The 10,560-nt window shown below is 38.3% G+C and overlaps 1 protein-coding gene and 1 long non-coding RNA gene across 2 annotated transcripts; one reads left to right on the forward strand and one right to left on the reverse strand.

The window, feature by feature from the left end:
- Positions 1 to 4,177: 4,177 nt before the first annotated feature.
- Positions 4,178 to 5,860, reverse strand: LOC582852 (N-acylneuraminate-9-phosphatase). The gene is made up of 2 exons (XM_782790.5): positions 5,697 to 5,860; positions 4,178 to 5,179 (listed from the first exon to the last, which is right to left on the reverse strand). Exons 1-2 carry the CDS (start codon positions 5,796 to 5,798, stop codon positions 4,547 to 4,549), a joined length of 735 nt encoding a protein of 244 aa, XP_787883.4. The 5' UTR covers positions 5,799 to 5,860; the 3' UTR covers positions 4,178 to 4,546.
- A 3,390-nt stretch (positions 5,861 to 9,250) lies between these two features.
- On the forward strand, positions 9,251 to 10,285 carry LOC115929771. Its single transcript, XR_004066723.1, has 2 exons — positions 9,251 to 9,301; positions 10,051 to 10,285. It is a non-coding gene; the product is annotated as an uncharacterized LOC115929771 (long non-coding RNA).
- The last annotated feature ends 275 nt before the right edge of the window (positions 10,286 to 10,560 follow it).

Genomic DNA, 10,560 nt, shown 5'->3' on the forward strand with positions numbered 1-10,560 from the left:
AAACATTCATAACTTCCTTACTATTGGTCCGATTCATTTCAAACTTCTGCCATTCTGTTTCTGTTATTTTTCTGCTTTCATACAAAGCAACTTATTACAAGGATTGAATTGCCCTTAATACGTCTTATGCTGCCACATCATTTCTAATTTTGTTCTCTATGAAACTTATTGCTTCTAGAAATCTAAATAAAAAATTACAGAATTATATATATTATATATATAAAACCAAGAAATATTTCCTTATATGGAAAAATTATTGATCAATTTTAGTAATTTTGCATAATCATTTGACAAAAAGTTAACTACCCCATTAAAAATACACACTTTTGGCTATAGATATTGAATGTACCAGTACTTTTTTTTTCATCCAGATTTTGTATACCGGTAGACAAAATTTTACAGTAGGATCATTAGTACCGGTAAATGTTAATCATGAAATGATCAACAGTTTTCACGAAAACTCGACACTACCAATGGCCTGTTGGCCCCGGGCCAGTAAAATTTCAGAAAAATGTTTCACTTGTAAGTACGGTCAAGTAAAATGTTTGCTCTTTCATTAAAATTTAAAGCGAAAATTATGAAGCAAAGTTTTTGTTGTGGTTGAGGGGGTTTCCTTGTACATGTTTCTATAAAATAACTTGTATATGTTTTGTAAATAAAAAGGGGTGGGGGAGGGGATTGTGAATGATAGAAATCAAAGATTAATTACGTGTAAATAGCTTCACACAACTGTTTTTTTCTATAGAAAATGGAAGGTTCTCTATGAAACTTATTGCTTCTAGAAATCTAAATAAAAAAATTACAGAAATCAATAAAATGGATATGTCATTTATTCCCGAACAACTACATTGAAGATGAACACCTGTAATTTACTGTACATGTATGTCATGAGTTGATAAACAAAAATAAGCCCCAACTCTAAAATTTAGAGTGTTCATCATTAATCTTTTTTTACCATGACTAAAAATCAACATCTCATTTTCAAATATTTTGATTTAGGAATTCTAGATGCATTTACATGCAATTAAAGAAATCCAACAAGTTAATAAATACATGAGTCTATTGAGTTTACACTTTAAAAAAAAGGAAGATTTCTTATTTCTTATCTGATGTACTGTATGTAAATATTCCAGGGTACAATACATAAATTACATTCCCGACTCTAAATGCTGGATTAGTTAAGATTTTTTTAGATTTTATATAATATTTCATGCCTGAAAGCAAACTTTTTTTTTCTTCAGGATAACAACAGAAAAATATTCCATATTAGAATCAACCAAAAGTGCTCTCTTCCTTCGTTTTTGTCTCAGTTTAGCCAATATCAAAACAGGGAGTAAATATACACAATTACACATTAACTTTATACACTTTAAATACATTGCACATTCCAAATTTGGAATCTGTAGTCCAATTGTGATTTCATCTTAGGCCATTAATATTATCAATCAAATTTCATAGCATGATGGCACAATTTATAAAATCTGGCAGAATACCAGATCTGATACATTGCAGTTGCTGATAAATGGGTAACATGAAATTTGGCATATAAAATGTCCATCAATGCTCATGAATTTTCATCTTCAAGAGCTACCCAAAGTTGTTGATAAAAAATTTACTCTGAATGAAATAACTTATACAATATATACTATAACAAATTCATTAATTCTCCAAACTTAAAGTCTAAACCGAATTTGACTTTGACACACCTAACATGGAGATTATATTTCAGTACTCGGGCAGAATACTTTTAATCTCTGTTTATGCCTAGGCTGTGTTGTGTTTAATTACATTTGCGTCATTTTTTGACGGTATATGAATGCACTAAATTTGATCAATTTGAGAAAAAAATAAGAATGGTCAGGCTTAGATTTTGGCTCTTAGTGTCGAGCCCTGCATATATGTATCACCAATACAAGATGAACATTCATGAAAGAAAAGTTGTATGCATGTATGTACTTTCTTTGTTTAAATATTGTATTGCAGATGGGTTGGTTTTATTTCATTATAAACATGTACACAAGTTCCTGAGCAATGCCTGGCTCCAATATGAAGGCCTCATATACATTACCTGCAGATCAAAAATTCATGCCATTTTTCTTGACACCTTGTACATTTAGTATACTACTGCATGTACACAAACACAAAGCAATCTCTACATAAAAAGAGAAATTTGATACGATCATTACGTACTAAAAGAGAAAGAAATCTTTACAATTTTGTCCCCATATAACATGCGAGTTTCTTTTTCTTTCTCTGCCATTACCCATGTTAATGATCATACTGTCTTTTCATTGCACAATTAATTTTTCAATTAATCAAGGGCGGCCTGACACTTAATTGAGTTTTGTTTTCAGACTGCAAATGGCTTTAAAGTGCATGGTTAATGCTCTTATTCTTATTTTTAGTGCCCTTTACAAACCTAAAATTGGTATGAAGGTAATTTTAGACCCCAAAATGTGTGAAATTTAGTCAATACGACCATACCAATTCAGCTTCACTTAAAAAAAAATATATAGTGACCTTTAATTAATTATTTAATCAAAAATAACAATGCATGGGCCGAGTAGTTGTGCGTAATATAACCAACACGAAAATACCAACAAAAAAGCCAACATCGGCATTGGCTGAAATACGACGTAAAAGACGCTATTTTGTTTTTTCAACGGCTTTTTCAAATTATCTAATATTTGTGGTGGTACACAAGTATTAGAAATCGTATATTTATAGATATTTCAGCTCTCTCTGAACTGATTTTGATCAAACAAAGATGATTTTGTCATTTAAATTGTATGTTCTTTCAAATTTGACACTCAGTTTTTCATTATCTCACAAAATAATTATTTTGTGTAGCACCCTCTGCAACAGAACTCAACTATCCCTTTAAACAGGGATGATCTGATGTAACATGAATGCCAACATTCAGTCTGGAGCCCATCTCGTTAAGTAGGTACACTGTACATGTACGATTCGTTGTATATTTGACAAGAAATAAAATAACTCACAAAATCAATCACATGAAACATGTGAGAGACTTAATATTTTAGAGTACCCTTTGAATGAACATTCATCATTAATGTTACTAATATTGTTCAATTTCCTGTCAAATGAAGTAACCGCTAAAGGTATACATTTCAACTTGCCTCCTTAAATTGGAACTAACTAGATGTTTTCATCACTTTAGTATTCTTGAGACAAAACTACAATGTACTATTTTTATAACAATATTGATATAAAACTTCTAACTTAAGATTTTAAGATTTGATAAACCAGCCATATTTTGATATTGGAGTGAAGCAAGTAAACAGTAAAGGCATACAACATGTAATCATCCTTTTTGAAAGAAGTGTTAAAAGCTTCAAATTGAAAATTATATCTAAAACTGAAACAAACATCTGTTGTCACACCTTTTGGGCAAATAATTTAAATTGCACAACCTTACAAATACGGCAAGCCATTGCTTGCATGATTACATGTATTAGGCAAATAGGGGAGGGGGCAAAAATCCAATTTTAGGAGAAAGATTGCCACTCTGTGAATGATCTCTCAGCTAAACATTTTACTGAAACTACTGGTACAATTAATCATAATAAAAAATAAAAACAATTATATGTATGATCTTATACAGTAGGCCTGCGGATGCACCATGTGAGAGAGAGGGAGGATTGAGGAGTCCTCAAAAAGGACTCTCGGTAATCTTTCTTGAAGGTGTGTAGTCCCGATTATTATCTTATGATTATGATCTTGCTAGGTTTTCAATAATTTCGAGGAATAGCACTGTTGGTGAAGTTGCGACTAATACTACAACAGGGTTGTTTCATTGTCTAGAATGGATGTCACAATATATTTTGAGTTGTATTCTTTACCCTTCAGGAGCACTTGAATGTAGCTCAGTTGGGCCTGAATATCTCTTTAGTTTTAATATTGAAGTACCCGGTAGCCCCAGACCTGCCAATCTCTGGAGTTCAAAAACTGTATTCTTTAATCCCGAAAGTTGTATTTTACGGATAAAAGTAGTATTCTTAAAAATAAACATGGACTGTTACGCGATCAATGCCTCTTACAGTTCCTACATACAGGAATTTTTTTTGGTATGGATCATTGGTTGAATATGCATGATTTCGTCACGACTCCAAATTGCCGAAGTAGGATGCTAGTAGGATACTTTACAGGACAGAATGGGCATTTTGCCATTGAAAATGGCACACACACACACACAAAATTGAAGAAAAAAAAAATTGTACAAAATACAACTAAATCATACTGGTTGGCAGGTCTGTAGCCCTATATTCCCAGACAATCACTACAAAACTTCCTCACTGTCACTGTATAAGACATACCATGGCATTAAACTACCAGGTACAAACTTACAAAACTATCATTTTGAAAGAAGCATGGTCTTGCAGGCTTTAAGTTACTTAACAACCATCCTCAAAATGCTAAATACAGTTATCATAGAAAGGGAATGCAAATGAAATAGAAACAAGCAATAAATAAATAGCGAGATGGAATATTTGGAATGTCTTCATTACAACGCAAGAATAAGGCATCAAGAAGGAGGATGAAGCTGTTGTAAAATGCTGTCTATCTCTAGGACAGACTTAATGGTATAGTCTGCTTTGACATAGTCTGAGCTGGGTTGCTTTCCATGTGGATTGATCCACACAGTAGCCAGGACCCTAGCATTAGCTCCACCCTGAATATCGGTCTCCTGACTATCACCCACCATGACGCACTGTGAGGCCTCCACACCAAGCAGTTTACAAGATGTCTTGAAGATGGATGGATGCGGCTTTGGCTCAGGATGGTCTCCGCTGATGACGATCTCATCAAAGAAATCTTCTGCTCCTATCTGGGCAACTTTCTCTCGCTGGACTTGACTATCTCCATTGGTCAGAAGAAGCAATTTATACCTTAGCCGTAAACGCTTCAGTTGGGCCCTCACCTCTTCGTCAAAATACAACCCCTCAAGTCGTAGCTTCTTCCAGAGTTGGTAAACTCGGGCAGCAAACTCTTCATTCTGGTTGGAGTTGAGTGCAGTTTTCCAGAGTTGGGTCCTCCATTCATCTATGGGAATCTTGTTTTCAGGGTCTTTTTCTGCTGATTGTAGCAACTTCCTGAATGTTGAGACTATCTCTTCTGCATTACAGCTTGGAGTTTCTTTCTGGACAAATCTTGCAACCTGCAAATGATGAGATGGACATACATTTATTTAATTAGAAATATTCTAGTAAAGTCTCTTCAATTTATCAAATGGATTTCTGACCAGGTTTTTCATAAGTCATACTGCACTGCTTAAAGTTGGATTACTGACACCGACAGAATGAGTGATCTCTTGTTGAAATTGGGCTCTGTGTTGAAATTCTTGCAGCCGTATTTTAAACTGTTTAATACTGGGCATTGAGCTCAATTTCGACGCATCATAGTCAATCTGTTAAGTGGAACCAATGTATATTAGCCTAGGCGTGACCCATCGCCATCCAACCAGGCCAAGCGGCCCGCGCCGCCCCGACCGGCTAGGCCATGCCATGCCCCTGGTCAGGGCTCAGGCCGTTCGGGTGCGACACAGAAACCCCTGCCCGATCCGAGTTGAGTAGTGGCCCGCGCCACCGGCACGCCAGGCTCGTGTAGACGGCTAGGCCTAGGTTGTATTTGCTTAGAAAAGGGTGTAACCTCTTGTATACACAAACAATAATTACCTGCACAAAGGCATTAGCATCAGATTGTTTCGTCCATATCAAAGTATTGTCTAGGTCGAAAATGACTGCCGCAATTCCCATTTTTAGAGTGCAAAAAAGCATCAGAGTGAGAACAAAAAAATGTATTCGCGATTAAAACTCGACGACTAGCAACAATGACAAAAGTTGGCATACAGAATTATGTGCAGTTTTAGATACGGTGTCAGTGAATGATAAAAAAAGGCTAAACATTTATTGCAGGGAGGGGGGGGGAGGGGGGTGTGAGTTGGTCTAGAGACTATATAGCTCTCTGTTTTTCGCCTTCAAACTGACTAAGGCTGGGCTATATAAGACAACCCCGGTTCGAAACTGAACCACGTCTTTCGGATGATGTTGGTCCTCATACCTAAATCATCATATCTGATTGATACACGTCTGTAAAAATCCAATTCATACATCCATAATAATAAAGAGGAAATAATGATGATAATAATGATGCAAGAGAGAAAGACTGTACGAGTGCGAGTGTCCTTCATTTCATATTCCTCCGGGGCAACCTTTGGTACGTGAGCGGAGGGCTCACGGATCACGTACCAAAGGTTGCCCCAGAGGAATATGTTACAAATAAATACATTTTTAACTGCTTATTATTACTCTTGTGGACACACCCCGGAACACATTAATGATGCCATCCAATTTGAAACTTCCCCCTTGAAAAAGTCCTGAAAATATTGTTACGGGATATAGGGCGATTTTTTTTACTTTTACAACTATATGATGCTATTATTGTTTTCATTTGTTATGAAACATGAGCCATCAAAATGCTCTCTGCCACAGTTTGTCAATGATGATGCAATCATTACAAGAGATTGTATTATGGTGTTTGCCATCAAGACGATCGCAAATACCGTATTAAAATTTTTTTTTATTAAGGGCAATTCAATACCCTAATGTATTTTTTAAATAATTTTCTTAGGTAAAATTCATTACATAGTAGGCCTACATAAAACAGGGGTAAAACAGAAATTAAAAAAAAAGAGATAAAAATACATGGAAACAACATAAGTAATTGAATAATTATGCAACTCCCGCCCCTCGGTGTTATTTAGAGTACGCGTATGCATGTTCCCTCCCTTTAAAAGCCTCCCCCCCCCCCCGTGGTAGTGAGCACTATTTTTTTTAATTTTTTTTTTGCTCCCTAAAATTTGAAAATCGCGCCGACCGATAATTCGCTCAGTGGGGGAGGGGGGGGGGGGGGGGGGGGGTAATGAGAACTATTTTTTTTACTGGTGAACGGCACTTCCAGTTAAAATTTTCTTTTCAAATTTGTCGCAAAGCGCCAGTCAATTACATAATGTACTTGTATTTTCTTCATTAAGTAGAATTTAGAGTATAGATTCCTGGCTGCAGGCGCGCCAGAAGCTGTTTGGGATTTGGGGGGGGGGGGGGGGTAAACATTGGCGTAATGAGCAGAAACGCGTTTTAATTTTTTTTGTTGGGGGGGGGGCAAAAAATGCGTTCCCCCCCCCCCCCAGTGGCAGATCCAAGATGGGGGCCCGGCTCCCCCCCCCCCCCCCGGCAAAAAAAAAAGAAGGAAAAAAAAGAAGGGGAAAAAGAAGGGGAAAAAAAAGGGGGAAAAAAGGAGGAAAAAAAAAAAGGAAATAAAAGGGGAAAGATATCAAAGGTATCAAAATATGCTCATCTGACCGTAATTAATTGCCTAAAACCCTTGACTTCCGGTGGCTCTTCCCCATGGAACCCACCTCGGGCCCCTGGACTTCACGCGAATTAGTGTTCTGCCAGTGTCACAAATAAGGTATAAACATATGCTCATCTGACCGTTATTTATTGCCCCGAATCCCTGAGCTTCCGAGGGCTCCGCCTCCTGGACCCCACGCCAACTCGTGACCTGCAGTGTCACAAATAAGGTATAACATTATGCTAATCTGACGATTATTGATGTATAAACCTCTGAGCTTCTGAGGGCTCCGCCCCCTGATACCAACACCAATTTGTTTTCTGCCAGTGTCACAAATAAGGTATCAAAATATGCTCATCTGACGATAATTTAGTGTATAAAACCCCAAAGCTTCTTGGGGCTCCGCCCCCTGGACCCCACACCAATTCGTGACTTGCCAGTGTCACAAATAAGGTATAAAATATGCACATCTGACGATAATTTAATGTATAAAACCCCTGAGCTTCTGGGGGCTCCGCCCCCTGGACCCAACACCAATTTGTGTCGTGCCAGTTTCACAAATACGCTCAGATAGCAAAATATCTGAGGCCCATCTGGGTTTTGTATGGGCTGACTAAAGCTCACGTGGCCCATACAAAAACCAGATGTATACCAGATGGGCCTTCCCACCAAGAACCCACGCATATGGGCCCCATGTGGCGGATCCAGGGCCCCCCTTGAAATAAAATCATGTAAAAACACATGATTTTTTATTTTTTTGGGGCGTTGGACCCCCCCCCCCTGGCGCTCAAGGGGGGGGGGTGCAAATTTTAAATTTTCGAGGACCAAAAAAAAGATATGTGCTCACTACCCCCCCCCCCCCCCCCCTCCCCCACTGAGCGAATTTTCGGCCGGCGCGATTTTCAAATTTTCGGGAGCAAAAAAAAAAAATAGTGCTCACTACCCCCCCCCCCCCCCCCCCCCCCCCCTTCCACTGAGCGACTTTTCGGCCGGCGCGATTTTCAAATTTTCCCCTAAGAAATCCTGGATACGCGCCTGCATGATAATACTGTAATATAAACGATAAAAGAGTCCTATACCAGTTGGTAACCCCGTACTCTGGGGTAATGAGCGTATTTTCTTTTTGTTTGGTCCTAGAAAATATATAAAAATTTGCACCCCAAAAAGTTAAAAATCATGTGTTTTTACATGATTTTTTCTCAAGGGGGCCGGGCGCCCGGCCTCCCCGGCCCCCCCCCCCTGGCTCAGCCACTGTTATCATGTAAAATACTTCTTGAAAGTATTATTATGTACTAATACAAAGATGATAATAATGCCAAAAGAAGATGGTTATGATCATAATAACGATTAAATTTTTTTTTTAGATAAAAGTAATTATTTAGACATTGCGTCCTGGTACAATAACTTAAGTGGAAGTGGGTGCTGACATCGTTCACCCCAAGATCATCTACCTAGTCTAAAACTTTGGGACATTTGTCATAGTGAATAAGAAAATTGTCGTGAAAATATAGGTCTATATACTACAAATAAATCGGATCCGCTTGTCGGAATATGTCGGCCTAGACTATATCCCACCGCCTAGGCTAACTACGGAAGCCCATTAGTGCCACCTACGAAATAAATTTGAGAGAAATTATCTGCGGCCGCCGTTCATTAATTATCTGGCGGCCCACTTAATTATCTGGCGGCCGCCAGTTAATTATCTGGCGGCCGCCAGTTAATTATCTGGCGGCCGCCAGATAATTATCCGTGTCTTCACGGTTGTTTCATCGCAAAGCATGCGGGACATAATTCTAGTACATTTTTACCTTCGCCGTGATCAGCTGTCCCGTTGCAAAAACGGGATTCTTATCGAAGCAACATCTTAATCTTGTACATAATCCGCTATTCTGCAGTGATTTTCTTTCACTCCAGTATCGTTTGTACGGTAAGAAACCAAAGTTTGTGTTTATTCATTTTATGACGAATAAAGCTGATAATACGACGTAATGCATGAGAGTGGGCCGGGTCAAGCTTGAGTAAATGTAGGCCTAGACCTCTAGATCCAGTCCCGTATGTTTAAATGAGTGTGCATTTTAAGTAGACTGATTGCCTTGTGTTTTAGGTAGAAGTTAACAAATTTACAGTAAAATGAGACTTATGTCTCAGGAAATATGAATAGGTCTAGATTCTATAGACTATACATATTTGATATTGGAATAGGATCTACTAGAATGGCCGACAGTTGGATAGTGATGGCAATTAGTAAATGTAAAAAAGTAAAAGAGGCCATGAAAACGATAGATTTGTCGATCTTGATCTGAATATAATAGTATGTATTGATGAGCTCTACTTGAGGATCTACATGACAGGGGCGTATGAAGGAATTTTCGAGGGGGGGGGTTAAAATTTGAAAATCGTGCCGAAATTTCACATCGACTCAGCCAGCGGTGAATGAGAGGGGGGTGGGGGGGGGGGGTGGTTAGAGCATCTATTTTTTCCCGAAAATATGAATTTGGCAGACCGATATTTTGTTCAGTTTGATGGTAAGGTCACCTTTTTGGGGTCACCCTTTTGGGGTCACCCTTTAGCACAAAAATATTTCCCCATGATCTAGTGTGATAAGGGTTCTTTTGTTACCGTTATTCTTCAGGTTACCAACTTAAATTTGATTGTCTTTTTCCTTTTATTTATCAGTTGCAGCATCATCAAACACTATGGCCGATGAATCAGAAGATGACGTAGATGCTACAAGAGAGCTCATTTCACAATGGACAACAGAAGTGATACGTGACTTTCTACAAGGAGGGGACTCAAGCTTGTAGGAGTCATTATTTATGGGTGTTCTCTGCCCTGACGCTGGGGGTAATGTTCAGCCATTCGAGGTAGAGAGGTAGAGAGGAACTGGACGATGGATGGATGGGGGGGGGGGAAGAAAGGCATGTAGAGATGGCCGTCTACTATGTATAGAGACATTTGTGTGCTACTGGATAAGGACCCTCCATCACTAGAGGGGAAGAATAAGAGAGACTACAAAGAGGGGAAGGCATTTAGTTATTTTGTCAGTTTCTGGTTAGGGAGACATTTGTTTCATCTCCTGGGAGAAAGCTGTCTGAAATTCAAAATGTATTTGATACTTGAATAAATTTAGTTCATTTTCTAGACTGGTTCATGTCAAACCATTGATTCTACTTTCTTGTGAGTATA

This window comes from Strongylocentrotus purpuratus, unplaced genomic scaffold (assembly GCF_000002235.5).
Source record: "Strongylocentrotus purpuratus isolate Spur 01 unplaced genomic scaffold, Spur_5.0 spur5_scaffold_5, whole genome shotgun sequence".
Lineage (NCBI taxonomy): Eukaryota > Metazoa > Echinodermata > Echinoidea > Camarodonta > Strongylocentrotidae > Strongylocentrotus > Strongylocentrotus purpuratus.

Excerpts from the sequence above, each read along its gene's own strand:
- LOC582852 (XM_782790.5), bottom strand. The coding sequence starts at position 5,798 with ATGCTTTTTTGCACTCTAAAAATGGGAATTGCGGCAGTCATTTTCGAC. Across the intron at positions 5,180-5,696 it reads ATGCTAATGCCTTTGTGCAG|GTTGCAAGATTTGTCCAGAA; the intron begins GTAATTATTGTT and ends CATCATTTGCAG.